This window comes from Pelmatolapia mariae, linkage group LG5, assembly GCF_036321145.2.
Source record: "Pelmatolapia mariae isolate MD_Pm_ZW linkage group LG5, Pm_UMD_F_2, whole genome shotgun sequence".
NCBI lineage: Eukaryota > Metazoa > Chordata > Actinopteri > Cichliformes > Cichlidae > Pelmatolapia > Pelmatolapia mariae.
In genome coordinates, this window is record NC_086231.1 from 12,896,832 (window position 1) to 12,924,467 (window position 27,636).

The 27,636-nt window shown below is 36.6% G+C and overlaps 1 protein-coding gene across 4 annotated transcripts in view; it reads left to right on the forward strand.

The window, feature by feature from the left end:
• Nucleotides 1-27,636, forward strand: part of grip2b (glutamate receptor interacting protein 2b) — a 260,488-nt gene that overhangs the window by 104,568 nt on the left and 128,284 nt on the right. For 2 of the 4 annotated variants that reach the window (XM_063473713.1, XM_063473718.1), the window contains exon 1: nucleotides 18,071-18,277. The exons of the other annotated variants lie outside the window; for them this stretch is intronic. In XM_063473713.1, the coding sequence (XP_063329783.1) occupies nucleotides 18,223-18,277 (55 nt within the window). In that variant the 5' untranslated portion in view covers nucleotides 18,071-18,222. Of the gene's footprint in view, nucleotides 1-18,070; nucleotides 18,278-27,636 lie in introns of those variants that run through there. 4 annotated transcript variants of the gene reach the window in all.

The following is a 27,636-nucleotide window of genomic DNA, read 5'->3' on the forward strand; positions in this document are numbered from 1 at the left end:
TGCATATAATTTTCATCTTCAAGAAATTAAAGTAGCATTGGAATTCCAATATGACTCTATATAATTAGCAACACCAGTGAATGTTGTTTCTGCTTCTTTTAAACCCTCTCCATAACTCCTAGCTGACTACAGAAAAGGCCACTTACCAGGATAGTTACTTGAGGAGGCTGATCTGAACAGGGCAGCTCACAAGAAAAGATAAATAGGGGACAAAAGAGGTACATATATATATATATATATATATATATATATATATATATATATATATATATGTAATGCCTACTCAAAATGCCTACTGAAATTTTATTAGGTAGATTGAAGATCTGTACTCCCATTTCTTAAAAAAAAAAATGTTCTCATCTGATTTGAAGAAAAAAATGCCTGTTTGCTTTCTGTTTGAAGCGTCAGACTGGAGAGGCCAGTTTAATGTAATCTCTGTGCAGGAACTAAGAATAATAATATTAAATGAAGGGAAGATTTCAACCAAAGATACAGTCTGTATTGATTTCCATTGTAGGGTCTAAAGAAACAGACCTTGGGGCTAAAGTGGCCTGATTCCCATGTAGACCAGTTATCCACTGAAAATATTAGGCATATCATAAAATTAAACACTAACATCCTATATTCCATTATTTTATAATTTCAGAATGTAGATTATTTCTAGCCAGACCACAAGAGGACCTGCACCCTCTGGTAATGACAATCTATGTAAAAAGTCATTTACAGGAAAAACGTTGGATGATTTAAAATGTGAAAGGAACAACATTGTACATGAAAAAAAAAAAAAAACCTGAAATGAAACCAGCATTTAACACAGTTCCTCTGCTATTAGTTTAAAGTGCTATTTGATATTGGAATTAGTACCTTGCCTGTTTGTCAGTCATCCTGGTGCTGTTTAGCTACTTCTAGTCTATTTCTATAGCATCCTTTCAGTAAACTTAAACTTCTTAAACTTTTTGTAGATCTTTTCATGTTAAATTCCTATCCTCACTGTATTTGGGCTTGTTCACAACCTGTTAGTCACCTTGATGAATTCTCCATCCTAGGTTTGAGCTTCATGACAACTGGAAAGATTGGACAAGACAAATCATTTAAGGAACTGGAGGATTTTGACATGAACATAAAGCATAAATACCATTCTAAATGTCTATTTACGTATTTGCTTACATGTCAAAAATAAGGTTGTATTGCTATTTCAAAATGACTTTTTAGGTTGTCATTAGATTAAGGTTCTTGATATGCCAAGCTATATAAACAGTGCACAGACAGCATTTAGATACAGTGCTGCTATGGAATGTGCACTACAGAAGTATAAATATTTCACTTTAAACCTGAAGGAGAGCAAGTTGTTTAGAGGACAAAAGGGCAAGGTAGAATAAAATTCCTGCATCAGCAGTATCTTATTATATCCTCCTAAACCCTTCAGTTCAATCTCTATCTTCCTCTTCCAGAAGTACATATAAGCTACAGTTACACACACATGCCCACAAGTTTTTAGAGCCAAGGCCTATAGTACATGCCACCCTGTCCACCTTTAAATTTAGCTGACTATTAAAAACATGACAGCTAGATTCACTTACAACTATGTAACTGACATTGACTTGCATAGTTTTAATGCACAACACACAACACAAGCACAGGAAGCCATCCAAATGTACAGAGTCAGAGAGAGATCAGCAGCATAGCAGAAGAAAAGGGAACTGTCTCTTTTCTGTTCCAACTTTGATCTACCACGGGGGAAGAGCAGCATTCAAGAGTTTTCTGCCATTGCTGCGAGGAGGGAAAAAAAATCCCCCTCTCCTTCTAACTGTCTTTCTGCTTGATGCTATTTGGAGCATGAGGAACATCATGTGGTCTGTTAGAGCTTTCACATCTGCACATACTGTCATTGACAAGAAACTTGTGCTGTCTGATTTACTTTTAACTTCCTCGAATGGATTGGAATCCATAATTTATTATTTTATTTTTCGGGGTTTTTTTTGGCATCTATTTATTTTTTTGTTGTAAAAGTTGCAACATTTTGAGGGTTTTTTTGCAGCTTTTGTGAAAGTTAAGCCTTGCTCTCAGTGTCAGTCTTGATAAATAAGTTAGCAAACTTATCATTGCCTGTTATATTCACAAATTCATGATCTTTACATGCATCCAATGTAAGAACTGAAAGAAGAGAATGCACAAGGTGCCTTTTCCAAGTGGGCATATAATTTTTAAAGCTTAGGGTCAGGCTGAAACATTTTGATTTTTTTATGAGCTAAAAATCAATGCAGGAATCCCTAACAGTGGAATGACAAAAAAAAAAAAAACTGAAACCATGCAGTTTAGAAAAGTCTTACCTTTTATTGAAAAAAGAAAAAAAAGAAATTCTTTTAATATGTCATCTCTTTTAATCTAATTTATAATCTTGTTTATGAGGTAGCATAGGTGGGTAGTCTCGATATCCATTTATATATGGTAATGTTAACAACAACAATAATAGTAATAATAATGATAACAATAATATTAGTAATGTCTCAGTAAACTACTAAATATAAGTATCTGTTTTGTCAGCATTGTAATCAATGTTTAATGTCTCATACATAGGGCTGAAAGTTAGGGACACTGCTCATGAGTAATATATTATGTTGTGACATTTTTTGCAAGGATTGAGAAAAGTGTTCTAAAGAGTGCTGCATATTATGTGACTGGAAGATGCAAGTAAACTCTAACTGCCACTCAGTGATCAAGGTGAGGAATATGAGCAAGCACTGCACAAGGAATTTATAATGAGAAGTCTGAATTTCTAACGTATGTTAGACATTTCAAGAACTGCACTAAATAATACACTAAAAATTTGGGTAAAGCGACCATAGAGTGTTTTAACTCATTCTTTAGACACTGTGAGTCTTGTTTAAATAAACCCCAGCTGTTTAAAGAGGTTATGGCGGTTCTTCCTATCATGTAATTATAGAATCTGATTTTTTTTTTTTTGTCCCAGTTTCCATTCATTTCTTATCATTTCCATAAATAAAATGCACCATTAGTGCCCTCAACCACATTAGCCCTCAATCAAATCTGAACAGCAAGCATTTGATATTCACTGATAAAATCATCAGACAGGTCCTGACTTTTTTTGAAATAACATTTTTTTTATTTTAGAAGGATGTCTATGAAGGGGCAGCACAGTGGCATTTAGCACTGTTGCCTCACAGCAAGAAGGTCCTGAGTTAAGCTCCCCCATCAGGCTGGGGCCTTTCTATGTGGAGAACATGCACGACCTCATAGGATAAGTGGATTTAGGTTTCACTAGTTAGCTGTTCCTTTGTAGTGAAATAAGTAGAGACTTACTATTTGAATACTGCTGATCATTCCCTAACAATGATTAATGTAAGTCTAAGGGAAGAGTCGATGTGTGACAGCACACAAGTCAGTGTGCTGAATGATGGAAAAATGTAAAGTGATCAAAGGAATAGGCCAGAGGTGCTCCAAAATGCAAATATCTGTAGGGATGTTCATGGTCAGCAGTTCTTTGAAAACTGTTACATCCCCCCCCACCATGGTGGTGGCAAAGGTAGGAAGGAGACAGCAACACCGGACAACCACAATCAATGAAGGAGGAGGACAACAGGACAGTTAAGAATCTGGCAGGATTTATTGGTTGCTTGCCTTGATAGTCAAACTTAACAAAAGAAAAAGGTGGGGGAGGAGGACTGGGCGGTTGAGCCAAATCAAAGAAATTAATAAAACAAAAAGAGGTCGATAGCTTCCAGGGCCTAACTAAAACAAAAATGCAAAACAAAAGGCCTACCTAGCTACTTGACAAAAGGTCAGTGTAAACATACAAAAGTGGCATCAACCGCATAACCTAGTGTGTCTAACAGTTTAAAACTGCAGCCAGTGTATAGGGTACCCCAGCTTACCTGTCCAGCCTCCCACCACACACACAATACAAAGAAGCCTTTTCACAAATGTTTGTCATAAAGCAGAAGCCAGTAGCCACCAGCTGGCCAGGGAGCTGCTCATTTGTAGTGATCCCCGGTGATTGGCCCACTGTGCCTAGACCAGCCAATAGCCACATGCCAATCAACTTTGAACTGGCCAATAGGTGGAGCCTTGACACCTGAAAGATAAAAAGAACACAAAAGCAAAGCCACATCTCTTGGCATGTAACACCCCCACCCTTTAAGAACCAAACTCTGGGTTTGGTGACATCTCTAAACAGCACGGGAGAGTGCGTCTGCTACAATGTTTTCTGAACCTTTTTTGTGATGGATATTGTGATGGATATTGAGAGGATGTAACAAAACCGATAGTCGCCTGACAAGGAACAAAAAACTTAACAAGAGGATTTAATACCCGTAACAAGGGGTGTTAACAAGAAATGTAACGTGTCTCAATCAAATTTGCTTCTTTTTAGATGAACCATATGCTGGTTTATTGGTTTGTTAATTTTAAATTATTTTAAAATATTATTGGAGATTAATTACCACCTGACGTTAGGGTTAGGGTTTTATCTCTGAGCATCAACTGACTACTTCTTTGGGATTTTTCAGAATTAATTTCCAACTCATGTAATATACTAAGAGAAAAACAAAGAACAGTGACATAAGATTGAATTAATTTTGCTACTGTTTGTCCACAAGATGTAAACTAGATATTTTGTTTAGAAATGACAAAAATATAAGAAAAAAGAGCAGTAAGTGTGAAATAGAGGAGAAGAAAGTGGTCAGAACAATAAAGGATAATTTCTACATTTGAAATTAGTTGAAGGGGCAAAAATGCAAAAAGGAAAATTACTAATGATCTGAATGCAAAGAAGGTGGTAGAAATAGCACAAATTGTCGCATGTATTTATTTTCCCACTGTTGGTTGGCTAGCTTACCAAGTGTACCATCAAACAGGGGAATTACCCTGTGGCGGTTCCTTTTATGTGGAAGCCTGCTGTTACAGACTGGGCGTCCACTGGGAGTCTCTCTTTCACATCCTTGATCTGATTTGACTTCATTCCTTTCAGTAGAAAAGACACATTGTTACAGTAAATGTTGTTCATGGGTGTAGAGGTTGAATTAAGGTTGATCGTTCGATTTTCAGCTATAACACAACGGTCAAACTTTAACTGTGTAATACTGTGCCACTTTAATAAACAGCACAGTACAGCAATATGACAAGTCAAACATTCCTGTCTATCTCATATTAAATACAACTTTTTGTATGACAAGTGTGCTTTTATCTACTAAGGAGTTCAGTTCCCATGTTCATAACAATACCACATACTGTACATGAACTCACATCTATTTTACAGATACAGAAATCTATGTTATACAGCTCAAGAGCTTAAAGTGATGACACAAAACGGTGATGATTTGTGTTTGATTTCCCACTTGATGATTCCAGACAGCTGTTGATTTCACTTGGTTTCATTTCAATATTCTGAAGCTTACAGCAACCCTGCTGGCACAGAAACAGTTGCAGAAACAGTTGCAGAAACATTTTTTTGTATTTATCATTTCATTAGATGAGATCAGTTGATATTTTAAGAAAAGCCTTCATTCTGTACCACATTCTTCCCTTTTGCAAGTCTGTATCGACCCTCCTCTCTTCTAGTGTCAACAGGAGCCAGCTGGAAAAATAATGGACAGGTAGATGGAGGGATCTTTTTTTGGCAAATAGTTTTTTGGGCTACAGTACTTTGTGTATATTACTTTTTTTTAAAAGTACAGTTACTGACAGCTCGATTATAAAGTTGTACATTTCAGTATAGCCCTGATGGCTGTTAGTTGTTTGAATATACAGCATCAGAAAACATTTCCTTTCAGTCATGAGAGTGACGTGACACACTACCAATGCTAATGGTGTAAAAAGAGTGGTTTGTCCACTGTATTTTTCTTTTGACGATTAAGCTAGTAGTCTAGTTTAAGAAGGCTGTGATGTGGTACTTTGCATTCTTCTCCAAGTGCTAATATTCTTGCATTCTTTTGTGTTTTTCTCTGCAGATGAAATTGTGCTTTTTCATAACTGAAACACTGTATGTTTTAGAATACAAACTTTGATGATTTAACCTGTAAACCTTAAGTATATTTTAAACAATCGTTTCAAATTAAACTAGCATCAGAATATTGATAAAGTATGCTATCTTTCACTAACTGAAAAACAAAAAAACAAAAAAACATAATTTTAAGTTAAAAATTTAAAATGTCAGTTTAAATCATTTGATACTATTAGAGTCAAATATGTTAGCATTATTTAGCCAATTTTTCATATTCAGCAGGACGTTAGAAAAAAATGACTGCAGCTTCCCAGGTGAACTCGTTTTATGCAGATTTATGCTTGGAGAAAAACACGTTCAGACTCATCAGGATAGTTAAATCAGATATTATGCAATCGTTATTATGCACGTACCACTGAGGGAACAGCGCAGCAGCTGCCTTCCTCTTTGCATGACATTAGATGTCAAGGGAGTATGGTTTGTTGTTGCATTGTAGGATTGAAGCAGCAGTGGGTGCTGTTGCTCTCTGTTGCATCAGATCCTTAAACAGCTAAGACATGTTTGGAGAATAGAGGAGAAAACACTTAGGTGTAGGCGGGAAAGGAAGAAAAATGGGTAAAAATATTTAGAGGGGAGAAACTTTTGGAAAAAAGGGATGAAGAATCACAGACATATGTCAATGGCTAGATTAGATAAAATGACAGGAAAAATGATGTCAGGTAAATTACTCAAAGGGAAAACTGGGAAACTATAAGGGAAAAGAGACAAAAGGGAAAAGGAGGGACTGAGAAAAGAACATTCATAACGAGACAATGAGGAAGAGGGACAAGGGGGAGAAAGAAGGAGGTGAAGAAATGTCTGGCATTTAGATGACAGATGAGATGCACAGAAGCAACAGGAGGAAACAATTGATTGAAGGAGAGGAAAATAATGGAGGACAAAGAGAAAGAAATCAATTTTCTGTCTAGAAGAAGATGAAGGAAGACATTTGATTTAAATGACTTGAGGGAATTTTCTCAATACTATCTATCAATCTATCATCTATCTATCTTGCTGTTGTTTTTATATAATTTTGCATATTTAATTACATCTTTTATAGTTAATATCTGCTTGCAAGTATATCTGTCTCTTTGTCACTTTGTCTAAATTTTTGTGTACTAGTATAGCACACATATGAGTTTGTGCAAGGTTTTTCCTTCTGTATTTGTCTTTGTTTTGTTTTTCTGCCAGTATGATGTGAGCAGTTTTGTTGTTCTGTGTTTTTTTTTTACAGAAATTCTTAGCACATTTACATCTTTTATTTGTTTTTAGGAGTCCTGAAGATTGTAGCATCCTAAAATTAACAACTAGCTGCCCTGCATGTTGGAAGGTTAATTAGAACTTTCAAATTCCATTTAACAGTGCTGTCCAAATGTGTCTGTTCATCATAAATGTAACCAAAGCCACACATTTGTGACACATTTGTAACCAGAAGAGTAACTAGACAATGTGTGAAAGTTGGGGAGATAAAAACCACTATTTCCAGTCAGAACGTTCAGTAGAAAATCATAGTTAAAAAAAACCAAACAACCAAAAAAAAAAAATGCTCTAGAATTTTTTGTGTTGGACCTTTAGACTAAAGTTGAAACACCTGATGTCCCAGCAGCTTAGGAAAAAACATGTTTTGAAAAGTGTAAGGCAGGAATTGCCTCAAACCACCAAAATATGGAAAACAACATTTAATAGTAACTCACCTCTGCCACAGAGAGTTTTTCATACAGTAGGCAGAGAAATTTTCCCCTTCCAGATTCTCATGACGTTTGTATGCTGAAGAGCCAGGACATTCACAAGGAGTATGCTTTTCCTATATCAAGTTGGTCCATCCATTTCCTCTGCTTATCCAATTCAAGGTATGAAGTTCATGATGTAGAATAGTTTGCGTCACTATTTTGCATATGCAAAGTTGAGCTATTTTCATTCCATACAATCTCATTTTTTTATAATTTTGGTTGAAATGTTATGATCCGCTCCATCATCATTGTGTTTGCTCGCAGTCACCAGTAATGTTTAACATATTTAAGTGCAGAGTACCTCCTTATGTAATCACAGCCAACTAGGCTAACAAGTAGGTGGGATGTGCTACTATATTGTTTTTGATACACACCATTGTAGGGTGTGAAAGACAGAAACAGATATCATTTTTTATTTCATTTCTAGTTCACTCTTTCAGCTAGGGACAAAGCTTAAAAACCTTAAAAGCTTTGGAATTCCCTTATTGCCATATTACCAACCCAGACACCTGCCAAACTATCCATCCATTCACATTGTCCACACAGGGCGGGATAGAGTATATCCCAACTACCATAGGGCGAGATGCACTATTAATACTCAAATGCAATTCATTTTTAACCATATGCATAATCTATTGTATGGAATCACCAGATGAGCTGTAGCTGTAGCTCATCTGGTGGTTAACAGTGCTTTCCAAATGTGTCTGCTCATCATAAATGTAACCAAAGCCACACATTTGTGACACATTTGTAACCAGAAGAGTAACTAGACAATGTGTGAAAGTTGGGGAGATAAAAAGGGGAGATAGATCAACCACCAGATGAGCTGTAGCTCATCTGGTGGTTGAAATGGATAGTTATCATTTGGATAGTCATCATTTCATTAATCAAGTTAAATGAATTAACACCAACTATGCTTTTTTGCCAGTGCTACACATTTGTTTTTGTAATTCTGAGTTCTGGTACATTTAGGGTTAAAGCCCATTCTTGTGTCTCCATTACTGTTTCGCACTTAATATACGAGCCTCCAGCTTTGGCTTTGGAAGAAATCCTTAATGCGAAGACAGGGATGTGTCAGTAAGCGAGTATGACACAGCATCAACATTAAACTTCTCAGCAGGATTAAACTATGACTAGCAACAATTTTAAAGTCATGCTTTTTACTTTAAATGAGTAATGGCAGATGCTTGCACCTCCGGAAAAGCATCATCTGGAAAAGCAAGAATGTGCATTTAATGTTCGTATAATATTGAGGGACAAAAATGGTGGGTGCAAACTTTTTCCTTCACATTTTTTTCTGTTCGCATGAGTCAGTGAACTTTATTCTCTGTTTGCTCCAAATTCAATTTCATTGCGGCTGTGATATTTGAGTGAAGGTTCATGTTGGGCTTATTTCATCACTGTTCCCTATTGGCTGTTCAACTGCTTTAAGATTCCAAATATGCAACACTAATGTGGAGCTAGTGTTAAGATTTGAAGATGTGACCTAGTTTCAACACACACACACACACACACACACACACACACACACACACACACACACACACACACACACACACACACACACACACACACACACACACACACACACACACACACACACACTCAATTACACATAAATTCACAATTATAGAGCATACTTGCATGTACATAACCACAGATGAACACCCCCCAAAAATCTGACAGCCCAAATAAAGTACAAAATCGTGCATGATACAAGACACAGATACCCAAACCCAAAACAAAGATAATGACAGCTACGCACTTACATTTGTGACTGCACACATACACATACAAAATAAAGTCATAGGTAAAACGTGCAGACAAGATGTGTGGAAACATACATCTTTTCTGCATGCATTATGTTTGTGCCTAGGAACAGACAACACACGCCTCTCTGAGATTAGCATGGAGTTCTGTGAATTCGTGCTCTGAGATTAGCACTGTTTTGCATTTCTGCCAAAACTAAAAAGGAAGCAGTTGAGAAAGAAAAGCTGCAACAAATAGAGATGATGTAAACTATCACACATAAGAGTTATGATATAGCTCCTAGCAGAAATAAATGCACATTAGCTGAAAAAGTCAAGGTGGCCTTTACTGCACAGCAAAGCCAGTTCTGAGCAGCAACACTGGATAACATAAAAATATGGTAAAGAAAACTATCACTCAATATACTTGAGTTTGTATATGAATAATGATCCCATCTTTCTATTGTGTGGCTCAAAAACATGGAAATATGCGTGTGTTTTTGTGCGCCTCTGGAGATAGACACACAAAAATACATCCAGGATGCTGCTTACACTATGAAGATACTGCATCCCTATATCCGTGTGTGTGTGAGTGTTTCATGTAGAAGATTAAGCTAATGAGAGCAGAGCAGAGTTAATCCAGCTGCAGCATTCATCCCCCGATGCTTTATGCAGACCTCACACAATGGTTTGTGTGTGTGTGTTTGCTGGGTATGAAATGGAACGTGCAGTGGTACCGGATGACTGAGAGAAAGGAAAAAAAGAGCTCCCTCTCTGAACAGTTGTGCGACAAACATACATACACACAATAATCCATAACAACACAACATACTTTAAAAATGTAAAATATGTAACAACATATTGTTACACATTTTTATAGTGTTTTATTACTATTACTGAAGTTTCACACTTTTCAATATTTTTTCTGCGGTCATTAACAGATGTTAGGAGGTGGAAAAAACACCTATTAACACATTTTTTAAAAACACATTTCTTACTGTCTTGCTGGCATTTGGACTTCAAAAGCATGCTGTTTTATTTACACTTTCAGCCAAAATTTCCATCCACCGGGTATTTGATTTGAAAATTCACAAGCTGCAAATGCTTTTGATTTTTATGTTAAGTATAGAACAGGAACCCTCAGTGTTTAGCTGCCAGAACACTGCTTACGCAATTTAACTGTCAGAATTATCCAGCATTTGGTTGCTTGTAGGAGGACATTTTTAAACCTGCAAAAGTCAATACATATTTTTTTTTCTCATTCTGTTGCATAAAACATTCTGTGGACTTGAGGCCACACTAGATTAGATCAATAGCGTTTTCCCTGCTCTATGCTTATTTGAGAGAATTAACAGAGTAACCCCAAACTCAATTATAGAAGCATGAGAAAGTTTATTAACTACCTTGCTTTTTGTTGCCTTAAACAGAAAAAAGAGTACAGAAGAGGTGTTTTTTTAATCAGGAATATACAAATTGTAATACAAATGCATTGCTTTGACCATTGAACCACAGGTCATTTGCCACTTAGCAGGGGCATAATTTCCAGGGGGGGTTAGGGGGGTTATGACCCCCTCAATAATCAGACCCAACCAATATAACTCCCCCCCAATAAAATTATGAATTATCTTGCATAAATAAGCTGTTGATTTTCTTTACTCATTTCAGGTATTACCAGCAAAATAGTTGCATGTTTAATCATCTGGAATTTTACCCAGATTTATTTATTTATTTTGACAGAGATCTTGACCCCCCCAATGTTCAGCACAAAGTTACGCCGATGCCACTTAGTACTTGTAGTGTACTGTAATTAGCCTTTATCGTTGTGTTAGCTTGAATTTAAACTGGCATCCTTGCACATATCAATACTTCTTGCACTGAAACCATTTATGTGCTGCACTGAGAAGCTACATTGGCTCTTTGGTTTACTTTGAGGACTGTGCTGTTGTAATGATTTATTAAACTAGCTTCAGACTGTTAGTTCCTGCTTTTTTCATTGGATTGTGTACGCCAATTCAAACTGTTCTTGAGTTCTCAAAGATTAGAGGTTTGATCTCACTGCACTGAGTCAGTATTTAAAGATAAAATTACATTTGCTTTACCTTTGCATTTTTGAAAAGAAAAGGTAAAGCCATAGTGCCTATTTAGCTGATGTGCGAAACATTTTTTTTCAGTATGGTCCAATTAATTGAACAAGTGTGTTGTTACAGTATCTTGCTGTTTGCACATCTGCACTCCAAGTCTGCTGAGAGGTGATAAAGTGCACTAGCTATGCAGCAGTGATTAATAACTCTGCTGAACACACACAAACAGAAGAGACTTTAATAAGAACCAACAAATGTTGGATTTTGTTTTTAGGCCTTTATGCAGTATGTGTTTCTTACTTAAACACATTCATTGCTGTTACCAGTTATTTATGTTGCACTAACACTTTTGTGCAAATTTAAACAAATTCTTTGAAATATTGGGGGGAACTTAGATATGGAGATTGTTGAATTGGTTATTTGGCTAACTGCTTAATGTTATTAGTTAGACATAAAGGGGTTTACTGTATACTGATATCACAGACAATATAAAACAGCTTTAGGGTAAAAAAAAAATGAAGGCAATATCTAAAAATAAATGGCTAAAAATTTGCATTTTATGTGGAAGACACCAGATTGCTATAGGTTGCAAGATAACATCTGGTCCTAGAAGCCTATGTGAAAACAGCGTTCTGACTTGATCTCCCTTGATTCTTCCTGCTGATTTCCCGGCCTGAGTCACTTGTTTTTAGTTATACTGAACAAAACACTGAGTCTGTTTAGTAAACCCTCATTATTTTCACGGTCAAACCCACCTTTCCTCGTCATCCAGGTTTTTTCAACCAAGATGTCAATGGCGGGAACACTTATTTTGAGGCTTCAAAATGGGACTTCAGAAAACCACTGATACATGCACGGTAGTTATGTCCTTTTTTTTTACAGTCTGTAACTGACATACCTATCTGTTAGAATCTGACAGACAAGCAATTTATGATGATATTCTTTATATATTAAAAATGATAGTTAAATATTAATATGTACTAAGATTTATATTGAATTATGATACTCAGTATCAATACACACAATACCATGTTGGAGTGCCAACACATAACTTCACACAGCTCTGCTGCAGGCAGGCAGGCACCTAGCTTCTCACTGAAAGTAATTAATGTTCATAAGGCTGAACAACACTTTAGGAGGAATTTAAAGAGGTCAGTAAAGCTCCTGTTTCAACAACACTGAAGTATCAAAGTGTTTACATTAATGTTAACCTGGCAGGTGCACACGGTGTACATTAGCCATGTAACTATTAGCAGTTATGCAATAGCCATATTAGCCTGCTGCTATTATTTATGTAGCTGCTAGCGGATTAAGCTGTGGCAGAGCTGATTACAATGAGTGAATCCAGAATATGGAGAAGTAATCTGAGCAATTAAACAGTGAAACCTGGAGCAGCAGAATAAGATGGGTTTCAGTCCTGAATTTCAGAGCTAAGGATGTGAAGACCAGCAGTGTGAATCGTGGATGAGAGAGATGCTGCGGGCAGATGTGAACAAGATGATAAACTTTTACAAATTTTTTATTAAAATGTTTCTTATTTTGTTGTAACCAGCTGTGAGGTCAGTTTTAAAATGCAGGCAGTGACCACTTCAACCACAGTGAGCGCTCTGTTTTATAATTGCCTTTATTTTAGCATAAGCAATGCTACACTTTATCCAGAGTTTAACTTTGTCATAAAGCTCTTATTCTACAATATTTAAGTGATTTAGATGTATTTGGAATTGCACTCTTGTGTTGTTAACTAGAAAGTTCTAAAATATATTGTCTTCTGTAATGACATTATGTAATCTAATAATTTGTAACATGAAAAAAACCTCTAAATTAATGCTAATGTCCTTTTTGCTAAATGCAACTTACAATTGTGAAAATAAGTTGAAAATTAGCAACTTCTTCAAGAAATTACTCACGACTTCTGTTTTTGCAGATTGGGGTCAAAATCTTACCTGTGGTAACGGAAATGGTATAATGTAAAATGGACTGTGCTTATGGCTGTTTCAGCAGTATTTCACAAACTACTCCAGAAACAAACTTAAATGTGATTTGTATTCTCCTACATGATCAGCAAACAGCATCGAGGGGATTACAGAATATATCAAGAAAAATAAATATTGGAACATACAAGGCATGAAAGACATTAAAATATCAATGGGTATGTTTGGACTATCTGGAATAGTCCAAAAAAATCTGGTCAAATCTGGTTGTTTGGGGATTAAAAGCACTGACTGGAGTTTAGATTAACATTATAGACTCATTGTAGAGACCACAGATTTTTATTTGTAATTTATTTGTTTATGACATGATCTTTCTACGACACGCAACTATCACTTTTAGTTACCTAAAAAAGTATAACCTACTGTAACTATAAATAGGGAATAAATTATTTACTTATTTATTTATTATTTATTGAAAATAAATAAACTGAATGAAGTTTGTCTGTTCTGTTTCCTTGTATCTCCTACTCATCAAATCTTTTTCTTTTCTTTTTTGTGTGTTTAGCCAATATAATATTCAGTGTGTGTTCACATTATGTAGGCAGATGTGTGGGTGTCTTCTTTGCCTGCAATTTTCCAAAGATGTGCATACAACTGGTAGATAATTTTTGTTTGTGTCTCTGACAAATAATGTTGAGACAGTCAAAAATAGTATGCTCTTTATTTTAATGATTTTTCTATCTGTGTTTATCTCTTTGTGTAAAGGCATATACACTGCATATACAAATGTGTGAAAAAATGAAGGAAGGATAATGTCACTGAAATGTGAAAAGGATGGACAATTGTGAATAATGGTTTTCTGCACCTATGATTGATTACTTCCACCGAGGAGGTTATGTTTTTCTTTGTAACATTTACATGCATGCGTATCATCCCGATATCTCGAAAAGTTTGTTAATGAATTCTGATAAAACTTTGTAGAGGTGTAGATTGGGGTCATGTTAACAATCTATTATAATTATTCTTACATCCACCAAGGTCCTTAATGTCAACTTTATGATTTATTATGGAAAATTAACAAAATCTTTTATGCTATATAGAGCTATTTAAAACTGTTTCCCTTTTTCAAAATGATGTCATAAATATTGAAACTGATTTCAGTGGGGCAAATAAAAAGTCTGCACATTGCACTTGTTTTGACTACAAAGTACCTAAATTATTTCTAAAAAGAACAAAGAAATCAAAATGAATATATCCAAATACAATACTATTCTTTTAAAAGTCAATACTGTTGAGAGAGTGAACTGCTATGGTGGAGCTCTCCGAGTGCTTCTTGTTAAAAGGTAATGCACTCAACTTTATGTCAGGGTATAGGAGGGATGTCCTGCAGGTCACATTTTTGATGTTTTCTGTTCTGTGTGTTATGCTGAATTGGATGGGTGGTGGATTGCCGAACAGCAGCTAATATTCAAACAAATGGAGAAGGGGGTTAAGGCTTACTGCTACCAAACAATGCTGCATCTGTCTCTGTAAGGAACCAGAAAATGAGTCACTTCTCAAGCATTTGTTTTCTTCATTATGGTCTCAAAAAATCTTCAATATTTTGACTTTTTTGACTTGTGCGTGTGTGGGTGCGTGTGTGTGTTCAGTGCGCTAACACGCTATAACAGATATAAAAGATAAAATGAAACAGCTTACCATTCCTCCAAGACCAATAATTTTATTTTTTAATATTTCTATTTAAATGTTTCTATTTTTTAATACTCTTATTAAAACATTTGCTATGCAAGTTGATAAAGTTTCTTATCATTCATGTTTGATGTTTAGTCTGTTATTTGACATGTTTTGTCTTGTTTTTCTGTCACCAGACTTATGATGCAGTTTATGAATATAGCAACATAATTTCATTGCCTACATCCATTACTGTTTTTATGCCTTTCTAGGAAGCTGATCACCATAGCAATGAGCAATGACACAATAATTTTTTACAAGGTTGTCTCTAAGGAATTATGGTCATATGGCACTCATTTGTAAATGCATTTTGAAGGAAACATTGGGGTTTTCAACATATTAATGAAATGTTACCAATATTTGACATGCTGCTGATACTGTGACACTAGATATATTCTAAAAGCATACAAGCAATACAGTATGAACCTAATTAAACTTGTTATTGCTATACTCAAACAGTCATAGCATTTAATTAAGGTAATTAAAGGCTACACATTTAGTCCACAGTGATATGATACTGTTTATGCTGTTTATTAATATGAAACCAAATGCAATATTCTTTCCCTAACCTTGACCCAAGTGTTTTTCAATGCATTATATAGTCCCAGACATAGTTCACCATGTGAACACCACTAGAGGTCAGAGCCTTGTGCTTTTTCCACTAACCACCCTGCATATACTGCAGTACATGCAGTATTCCATTTATTCAAAAAGATGATGCCTCTGAACAGGAACATCTTGTATCCAGCTTTTGAGATGGCACAGTTTACTTGTAGAATATACCGGTGTCTATTCATAATGTTAATAGAGTTTAATACAGTAATAATCCTACTTTCATAAAGATTGCAGTCTTCAGTTTTGGTGCCATTGTATTATAATTATTTACTGTTTCCTATAATAACAACATTAAATAAACAAAATAGGGGTCAGAGAAATGCAGTTATTCATCCTTAAAAAATAGAAGAAAATATCAGGAACACGTGTTTTTTTCCTGCTAAACCAACAATCCTGGCTCTGGTTAGTCAGGATTTATAGATGATTACAAAATAAAATCTATGAAACAAATAAAAAAAACAGTTCTATCGATCCTTGAGTATTTGAAATAAAAACAAAACAAAGTCTACAGTCTGAAAGCATTAACTCTAATTAAAAAGGCTTCAACTACAAAGGCAAAGTAAGAAGGGGCACTGAAATAGAAATTTCTTGTTTTGTAGCTATCTATATATAAAATATCCAGACCAGAAAATGAACATAGTGTACCTAAAATAGACTGTTGCTATGTGATTGTAGATCCTCTCAGTATATCACTGTGAGAGTGAGCTGAATCCTTCAGATTGCAGCTTTTAGACTATAAACCCAAACTCTGCTTCCCCCCTTCAAAACTTCATCAGAATTGAGAAAATGTCTGAGCAGCCAGCCAGTCCTTATTTGTAGAGTGTAATGAAAGTATAGGTTAACAAACACCCCTCTCTTTCCTCTTCTTTCTTCCCCCTTGCCCACTCATCCTCTTCACTCATTTGTTAGACATTACCTGTCACATCTTCTGTACCACCTCTCTCTAAGCCACCTCTCATGTCTCCCCTTTTCATCCTCCTCTTTTCTGTGGGCTGTAATCGCTGTCTCCTCTTGCATGACACCGCAACTAAACTGCTTTACTCTTTGCTCACTTTCCTTCTCTCTTTATTCCATCTGCTTTTCTCTCCATTCCTCTTTCATCATCTGTTCATCTGTTCACATTTTTCTTTGTTTTCTCTACTTCCTGCCTCATCACTTCTCCCGTGTTCACTTCCTTGACCTCCCTTTTCCTCCTTATGCCTCAACTGTGCCCTCAGTTTCAGCCTCTTGCCATCATCCTTTGGCTCCGCTTCTCTTCTAATACCTCATCCACCTTCTCATCCTCCTCCGTCCTGTCTTTCTCTCTCTATTCTTCTCTTCTTCTGCTGATCCCAGGCATTTGCAGCTTTGATCTCGCCATCATTTTTGCCCCCCCCCCCGTGTCACCATGACAGAGAAAGATAGAGAATTGTTTATGTAGTGCAGAAAAGGTAATGAGAGAGGAAGAGATGGATCATAAGAATGTGAGCCCCACAGATGATGATTTACAGCAATAAATGTTAAACAAAGAAAATGCAAATGAGAACATTATTGGCGTTAACAGAAAGAATGAGATTGAGGAGTAAAATGTGAGTGATATAAAGAGAAATGTTGATTTCACTGATTTAATTTCAGTGAAATCAACCTCAACAATATAAAACTGAAATATAAAACTACTTTCAGCTGCTCTCTTATTCACAAGGGGTCACACAGCAGGTAGCTCCACATGTTTGATTTGCTAGATTTCTTTATGCTGGATGCCCTTTCGGATTCAACCAAAAGGGATAGATTAGGGCTGTATGTATCTATCCAACTAGATAGATCAATAGATGGTGGTACTGTAATGCCTTGTCATGTTAAATTAGAGTAAAGTGCATTTTCACAAATATATATTGTTGCGGTTTCTCTGCCCCTTCTTCAGTTACAGGAATGTTGCAGTATTTTTAATAATTTAACATTTGTAATAATTTCAAATAGAAAGCCAGAAGAAAAGACTAAAAACACAAAAGACAGAGATAAGATAGCGTGGAAAGGAAAAGAGAGGAAGGAGAGAAGGAAAGAAGTAACATGGGCTGCACCGAGTTTAAATATGAGGGTGATTGAGAGAGGGAGGAGAAAGGCGAGGAGGCAGCTTAATTTCACACTACTTCCCACACAGAAAGAGAGAGAGAGAGAATAGCAGAGTGAGAGACAGAGGTAAACGACTGGGGGACTCGCTACTCCCTCTCTCTATCCTCTCTTTGCCATGTGACCGGCCGGAGCTCCGATACTGCTCTCTCTCCACTCTGTTACTCTCTCCCTCTCTTTCCATCCTTCGCTTGGCTCACACTATGTCTGACTGAGGAGGAAGAGGAGGAGGGAATAGAGGAAGAAGGCAGGAAGAAGGAAAACAAAAGAGAGAGAGAGAGGATGTTCTCTGTATCGCTTAAGTGCCGCTTAGGGGTCATCAGACGCCGAACAAAGGGTACGGTGTGTGTGTGTGTGGCAAAGAGTAGACTACTGCCAAACATGGTACCACTGTGTATGCCAACTGTACGCTACTCTCTGTGTGTAAGTGGTTTTGATGCTTGTTTGATCATATCTTTGATCTGTGTCATCTTTAATGGATTCATTTGCAAGTATGTGCAGTTGATATGTGGTGATGTGGGACTGGACTCTCATGTTTTTTCTGTGTGTTTAACTGTTGTTTGTCTTTGAGTCCTTGCAGGTGGATGCATGTGCGAGTCTAGTAAATTTGCATGTCAGGACGTGTATCTGTGTGTTTCTTAAAAGGAAAGTATGACGCTTCCCTCCTGCTGATTCGTGTTATTTTTCTATCTGTCCTCCTTTCCTTCTTTTTCTTCTTCTTCTTCTTCTTCTCTTTTCGCAACTTCACTTTTTAGCTTCCATTTTTTTACTTCTGGACTTTGCTTTAAATGCTGTTTGCAGGAAAGCACTGAAATTCTTAATAAGCTTTTTATTTAAACTGACTTAATAAGTTCTAACTGTGCTAATTTTCTTTGCTGGTGCTAGGAATAATTCAACCAGTTTTCTTCCTTACACCAAGTCATGCTAACCAGCTTTTCAACAGGTTGCTTTTCTGTGTTTGGACTAATTGACAGGAGTGTGAGCGCCATGTAGCTGTCTTTAGCACAGAAATAGTACATTAGGTAGTTATCTCATGCCAGCTGGGAATAATGTTTCTTTGTTCAAGAAGTCTGCTTAAATTGACCAGGATTAGCTTGTTTGGTGTTTGATTTCAGTTTAAAAGTGAATACAAGTTCACTTTTATTATTTAGATTTGTTCAAACTAATTGTGCAAAAGATAACAGATCATTATGGAAACTAGCTTTTGTTAACATTTCAGCATACTGGTGTATTTCTGTTTGCGATAAATTCATATGCTGTGCTTGTGCTTCTCGCCTTTAGAGCGTTATTGGTGTAGTATCAACTGTTACCAAACACATCTTGCATACATAGGCATGTTCTACAGTGTATGATGGAAAATGAGAGACATAATGGTTACAGCATTTGAGTGGGAGAGAAAGAGAGAGGAAAGAGAGTGAGACTGCTGGATGAGTGCCAGGTCATAAACTTTTATGACTGAACTATATGAAGATCGTGAGTCTTGTTTAAATTCAACTAACTCCCTCAGTTTAGAGTTTTTATTATTTATCACAATTTCCCCAATAATGTGGAAACTGAATGAGCGAGTATGTAGGTTTGTCTGTTTGCGGGATGGATGTGGGGGTGTGCGGTCATTAGATTGTGTGTGTGCATATGTTGCTTTTTCCTTTACCACTGGCACATCCTGGATATGCCTTTTACTATAATTTCTATCTGCCTGGTGTCTGAAGATGAAAATTTGTTGGTATCTGAATCTCATACACTGTATCTCTCCTTCTATGAGACTGTTTTTTGTGCATTATGCATGACTAAACCATTAAACTAAAAAGGCACATCAAATTGTATAATTTACTACTCCAGATGAAAATGTGCACAGAAGCATGAAAGACAGCTACGTCATGTAATCTGCGCTCAAAATTTCTATTTGTATGTGCGTAAACACTTCCTGCATAGAGTTTCCCATTTTTAGGTTTCGAACCAGCAGCCTTCCAGTCTCAGTGCAGCCAGTGAACATTTAAATAAGCTATCGGTACACCACTTAATGTTATTATTTGAGCACTACAGCTGACTAAACCAAGTCAAACCAAATATTCTTCCACTGCTGCTGAGAGTCAGAACATGTAATAGTATAATTTATAGTGCTAAAAGATTCTTGTCAAGGTGACATGACACTGACCCTCCTCCAGCTTTTTCTGACTGAGTCCAGGTCTTGTTGCTCAGATCTCCCTCACACCTCTCACCATTTCTTAATTTTGTCTTACTGATATCTTTGCTATTTCACTGTACTTTAAATAGTGACTTATTTAACTTGTGTTTACTGTTTACCGGAGGGGAAAAGTTGATATCGCTGAGCTGTAGGTTTTGTAACTAATATGTTTCTATATCTGAGTTAATTTTGATTGATGGGTTTGTAATGCACCAAATATAAATCTTCATATAGTCTTACAACATGTAATTACTACAGCAGGAATACCTGTGTGAGTGTGCTGTTGGATGTTTCATGTATGTCATATATTGGAACTGAATGTTGTCCTGTTTTATGCCCATGAGCTCCTGTGTGTGAGAGAGAAAGACATACATGGTTTAGTTGCTGTTGAAGCTTGGGGCCAGTTTGTTTTGTGTGGTAAAGATTGATCTCCAAATCTCTGTGAGCTGCTGGGACCACTAAAGTCTCTCTATCCCTTTCCCTCGTTCTCTCTCTTTCTCTCTGTCTGTGCTTGCTGACTTTCATTATAAATGAGGCCACTGCTCCCAGTATGAGGTATGTTTGTGTGGATCGAGCACATAAAGTGAGATCTTTGGTCTGTGTGAACAATGTGCATATAGTGTATATATATATATATTATTTGTGTGTGTGTGTGTGTGTAGACATATGTGTGTGTGAGGCATGTATCATGAAACACTGTCTGTCTGAGTGCTTTTGTGTGTTTTGATGAGTGATGTTTATTCTAAATGGAGAGAAAAGTGTGCAACAGAGGATGCGTCCTAATACATCTCATTAGTCATCTCACTATTGACTGTTCAGCATTTCACGGAACCGCTACTACTTAGCGTTTTTCCTCAAATCCAATTACAAAACCTAACGGACAAATTACTGTTACTGAAATGACTGCTCCAAATATTAACTTGCATTTTACCAGTGTTTTCTTTGAAACGAGGAAAAGATGAGCATTTTTTCAAAATTAAGTATATTTGCAAATAAGGGTGGAAAAGACTAAAATTAATGCTGAGCAGAGCCAAAAGCTAACTTAGCTTATCACAAAGACTCGTGCCTCTCTTTATAAGAATCTAATTCTCGGCTGCAATACTTGCTATCATTGTTTTTTTGTTTTTTCCTTCTTCATTCTTTGAGAATTTCAACTTTGTGCCGGTACATTCTTTTCAGTTATTGCCCTGTTTCACTGTTAATGTTCAGCCTAATTGTTCCCATGTAATCTATTATTTTAAGCACTTGTATAAGGTTGCACTAATGTTCCGTTTTCTTCTGAAAATGTTATTATAAAATGTGCAAGAGAGTCACAGGTGTTTTACCCATTTAGCATAGCAGCATATTGACTGGTGTGCTTTAAAAAGTGTTGCTTTCCTCTCAGGGCCAAGTATGTGTGAATCTAAAGGACGTCACTGAAGAATGGTGTACTCAGCAAACTCTTTTTTTCTGGGTAAAGCAGACTGGGGCCACAATTTAAAATTTAGTACTTGCAATTGGAGGTGGGGTGTGGATGGGGCTGAGGGTGTCTAAAGAGGCCAAAACACAGTATTGTTGTATGGAAAAAAGCTTTATTGTCAGAGCAACATCTTCCAGCTCCAGGCTGATATGACTTGTGTGGAAAAACTCCCATATAAAGGATTCATCACTTAGTAGTAGGTGCAAAAATCAATAGAGCAGAGGAGTCCCTGGTTGTGTTAGATAAGTGGTTTGGACAGTTCAGAGAAATCAAGCTCCCTACTGTATCTAAATGAGAATCCTAATCAGCTTATTACTTCTTCCCACTTCTGTGTCATCTATGATCAGTTCACATTCACAGGAATCTTTGATTTTATATTATTTGCAGAGAGCTGCTTGTGTTAGCTGCTAGTTTTATTTGGAACACCACACCTTAAATATACTGCACAGAAAGAGCAGCCAAGCAATAACTATTTATAAAGTGCTTTTCACAGACAGGAGTCACACAGTGCTTTAGAGAAAATATTCTCTGAGATGCTACAAAATTGTAAAAAGGCAGATAAAGGTCACAAAGAACGTGTTTAGTACAAGTACTAAAAGTACTTGTACAAGAATCAAAGACAAAAGTACACTGTACACAGTGGTATAAAAGATGCTACTGAAATGCTCAAGTAAATAGATTTGTCTGTAGGTGAATTTTAAAAGATTCCTCCGAATCAGCAAACCTTAGAGAGAGGGAGAACAATCATCACGTCCCCTGGGAGACATATATTAAACTGTAAGACTTTTTAAACTTTGAAAGACATCATTGAATATAAACTTTGGATTTGATGTTGGCTGGTAGTGGCTTGAGTGGGTATAAGATGTCTTTAGCACCGTTGTCATAAACGTATTGCTCAGCTGTTTCTGTTTGGATGAAACAATTTATTGGATTCTTAAGTGATTCGTCACTCTGTGAAGGTGGAGGTTTCCCACCGGTGATCACAATCGAAACTGCAAGTTCAGTATCACCATCTGTTGTATTGCTGGAGTTCAGCCTAATCAGATGGTGGATTCCCTCACAAAATGTGGTTATTATACAGATTAAACCTGTAACTGTGAATATTCCCACTCTTCTCAGAGATCAGGAGTCATTCATTCTATTTGCATAATGAGCAATAAGCTAAAGACATTAGAAGAAATCTTTAGTATTTGATATCCAGCATATTATATATTCTTATCAAACCTGTTTGTTTGATTGTTTTTAAGCTACTGGCCACACTGTGTTCTTTGAAACACGCCAGAAATGCCAGTGTAGATGACAGTCAAACATACAGCTATAATATAATAATATATTGCACATACTCCACTTCTCCACTTGCCCGATTTCAGATAAAATGTTCAAATTGTTCCATTTTCCATCTTCCATCATCCATCTTCACTTGGGAGTAAAGTGCTTGCCTGAATCTAACTTCATTTTATGTCCACGCTTATGTGTAGCCATGCCAACGTACAGGATTTGCTGGCCTTTTAAGAGTGCAGTCCAGTGAAGTAAAAACATTTCACTATATCCGTGCATCTGTAGTTCAGTAGTCATGCCTTGAGGGTGCTGGAAGAAAAAAAGCAAGCCTGGTAAGAAACGATGAAGCATGGCTAATCGTTTGTGCTAGTTGACTCAGTCAACTCAGTGGAGTGGAGGGATTCACAGGTTTGGATCCAAGCAACCTGTCCACCAGGTTTCATGAAAATCCCCTTGGTAGATTTTGCATAATCTCACTCACAGAAAGACCAACAAAGAGACAGCACTGAAAACATTTATACACCTTCCATCTTAACTTGGCAGAGCAGTGACATTAAAATTGATGTAAATACAGATCTGAATTTTCTGAGTACTAAACAGAAAGAGTATACCAATAGATGACTGTACTGCATAGATGGCATGCATTCGAAGAGTAAGATGCTGCACTGCAATGCTACTGGATGTTTTCACAGTTAATTATGAAGTGTCTAATCAAGTCAAGGATAATTCTAGGGTTTTCTAGAAATTTTAGTTGAAATGGATGTATCAGCATTTGAAAGTTCAGAATATGATTGTGCTTAAATCCTGCTGAATTAAAAAGAAAAGGTTAGTCTCAGACTCATCTGCTGTTTAACCTCTTAAGCCCCAACGCCCCCTGATACGGGGGGAAAAGGCAGGAGATCAGGTAGGCTTGGGGCTTAAGAGGTTAACTGTAATTCCCTCTCTAAACAGAGGCTTCCTCTGTAAGCATGGCTGGATAAAAAAGGTTTTACTGCTGATTACTGAGTGGTCAGTTTTGTCTCCAGGTCCTTAATGCAATAGGCTGGTGCACCTGGACTGGAAAATAGATTTTCTGTCACACTTGACTTAGTCTTCTGCCTATGGTGCCTTGTGCTGATCTCCGGCCTCCAGACGCTCTCCATGGTGCTGAACTTGTTATTTTACATGTACATTTCGTTAATATATTCTCTAGTGGTCTGAAACCGTAACCTTACTAGTTTCAGGATGTGTTTTCACAGAGATTTATTCATAATAGCATGTATTAATAATGTCTGACATTTTTTTCATATCTAAAAATGTGAAACAAAATTATTGTTTCTATTCTTATTCTTGCCTTTCTAGCTGAATTGAGAGTACAGAAAGAAATAGAAAGGTCACATATCTGATGCCCTCATGGGTCCTCTGTTTATCAAGTGTGAACTCCTCTGTGCTTTCTGGTGAATGAGGGATATGCATTCACAGCCCAACAGCCCTGCTTCATAGTTGCTAGGTAACATGCAATTTGTAGTCAGTTTCTTTGTTTTTAAATACTTCGGCTATGACGAAGTTTGTGAGATTCAACAAAACAACAAGCACATCATAAGACAAGATATCAGAATTGTTCTTTCATTCTAGTAAAGCCTGGCTGTGGGTATGTTTATACCTTACTGTAAAGATAATGTGATCCCTTATGGATCCTTCTAGGCAAGTGCTTTTTTATTTACCCATCAAGGAAAGTTAGAACAGAGAATATGACATGGAGCATCATTTCTGCAGCTAGAATGAACTGCAAATCAGCTTCACCCCGATGGTCTTCAGCAGAATTCAAGATAATTGTAAACCAAATTATATTTAGTTCTTAGAGTCATCAAAGAGTAGATGTATTCTTTACAAAGAAGTAGTAGACAACTAGGTACACAACACAAGTTGTTTAAATACACAACGATGCATTATTTGAACTATTTTCTGACCTTCATCCCACAGCAAAAATCAGAGCCAATCTGAAAGAAAACAGCTGCTGTAGTTGGACTGAAATAACCCATACTCTTGGGTGCTAACTCACTGCGTTTGTTACGCAACACCATTTGTTATAGTTGACACTGTGTGTATAAACAGAAGTGGCAACAGATTGGCCTCTAAGTTAAACTGACCAAAACAACAGCTGACAAAATGTCCTCAGGCATGACAGTGTATCCCCTGCCAGCTCACACATCATAGTGTCCTTTTGTGTGAGAGCTGTGAAATGTAGCAGAGGGAGCATCAAAGGTTTCAGATGATTTTGTCAAATCGCCATACATGTAATCCACCACCGTCTATTCCTAGCTGCATCAGAGGGTTTAACAACAGGTATAAGAGGTGATGGCAGAGGAACCATCAAAGGCTTAAGAACCTGGTAAAGAACCAAGCAGGAGTGCTTCGTTTCCTAAAAAGGGCATCCACAGATTTTTCCATGTGCCTGGCTTACTCTCACCATCAAAGTCATGCATAAATGTATATATGCATATATTGCATGCATAAAGCACACACATAAATGCATAAATGCATATATGACATGCATAAAGCACACACTAGTCCAAAGCACTGTAGTTCGACTAGGATTGAAAGTGCAGCAAATAAAGGATAAAAATGTTCAATTAAAGTCATTTACAGATAGTTAGCTCTTAAATGTTTTATAATACAATATAACCTATATTTCAATTTCAAAGTATTCACATGGAAATTTATAGAGTCTTAACACTGAATGAGAATTGTTGTGCAATCTAACTTTCACCACATCTGTGGGGGGGCAGTTAGAGAAAACCAATTAATAAAAATACACTGCTATACACTTAGCTGGATATCATGTGGCACATTGTGTCCAGGTCTTTTAATTGCCAACCTATCTGTGATGACCTACGAGTGTTTCTGGTGCTGTTCTTGTTTTATTTTTATGATTGTCTTATCTCTTTATTTTTGTACTAAGGTATATCTAAAAAGCTCCTGCAGTTTCATTCTATAGGCTGTATTAAAGGCTGCATTAAACTTTGCTTTTAGATGTACTTTCCTAAGAAACACGGTATTTTTCGAACTTGTTTGATTAAAAGCAAAAACACCTCCAATAGGCTTTCACATGCTGAGGGAGTTTTAAATACCGGTTTATTTTTGAATGAACATTTCACTTTAGGTCAGTTTAATGAACTGGAACAACTGGCATCACTAAAGCCTGTTTAGTCATCAAGAGCGACTCGTGTAGTTTGATGGAGGAAGACCTGCTGAGAGGAGCTTTTCCAGTTCAAATGTGCAAACTGGCCTGATTGGACAGATTTCAGTCATTCTGCTGATTAATGAACCCCAGGAACAGCTGTGCTGGAATAAGTCCAGCTGGATTCAGTCTGGAGTCTGAAAATGCCACAAAAAGTAGGTTACTTTTCAAAACTGAAAAAAACCAACAAACTTTAACTTGGTAAAGTAATGTTTTTTTGTATTTTAATTTTTGTTTTTATTTTTGAATCTCACAACTAATTTGACTTATCTACATATATATAAAAAAGCTAAATATAAACTAGCTTGCCCTATTAAAGAACTTGACCTATATTTTCAGGTGTTTCATCAATTTAGCCAAAGGGAAGTCACTAAAACATTTGATACACTAGACCACCATATTCAGTGCAGTTGCATTCACCTTAGCCAGGATGTCATGTAAAAAAACAGAAAAAAAGCAAATAATTCGGTATATATTAATAACTACAATAAGATGTTGATGCCTACGAAATGACTATAACATGTCCTATTAAAAAATATAGGAAATAATTGACAATGACACCGGTTTGTAAATTTATACTGATATTTATACACTATCTATTGCTCTGCAAGGTTATTTGTTAAGCTTTCACATCATTTCTGTGAGAAACATTTGCTTACATTTGCTTAGCTTTTGCTGGCTAAACAGTCAAAATAGAACTGACTGCATTTCTAATACAGAACTGTGCATAGCTCATTTTTTAATGTATATTTTATTCGCTATTTATGTTTAATGAAGGTAAAATATCCAAAGAAGACTTCTGAATACCCAATTGTCCCCTAAACTATTTAAATATTTAATTTTATTCCAAACAATGATCTCATCTACTTTATAATAGGTTGGCTATTTTTAAATTATCTGGAAAAGCCCCTAACTTAACATAAATAACATTTCAAGCAAACAGAGTCAGTTGACAGATAAAGGGCTTCAGAATCTCCTGAAACTTACTGGAAAAACATGTTTGAGTTTCTTTCACAGCATCCTTTGGCACTTACTTTGTGCCTGGAGAACATGTGAGCCTGAAAAAGAGAGTGTGTTTGCATGCCTAATATGCCCCACTTCCAACAGAAGTGCTTCACAATGCAGTGCTTTCTGGTTTAGCAGAAAAAAGCTGCCGTGACATCTGCGTATTGTTGAATGGGCAGAAAAGACTCATGAATATTCCTTTTTTTTTCTCGAATATAGCTGTTTTTTTCTTCCAAGATGTATCTGACTCATACTGACGTTGGTATCTTCATTGTTGCCTCAGTTCTGTGTTCAAAGTGCATTCTAATCTAAGGTGCACATAATGCACTTCTCAAATTCTGCCATTCGTTAGCACCCCTCAGTAAGCCCTGAGGCTCCAAAAGAGCTACTTAATGGAGAAAAGGCATTAGATACACAAGCCCCAGTCTCTCACTTGAACAGACTGTACAAGTGACATCCTGATGCATCACTGCCGTCTGCTCCCTCTGGAGCGCATTAGCAAGAGGTTAAATGAGGTGAGAGTGAACAAGAAAATGGGTGTGATGCACT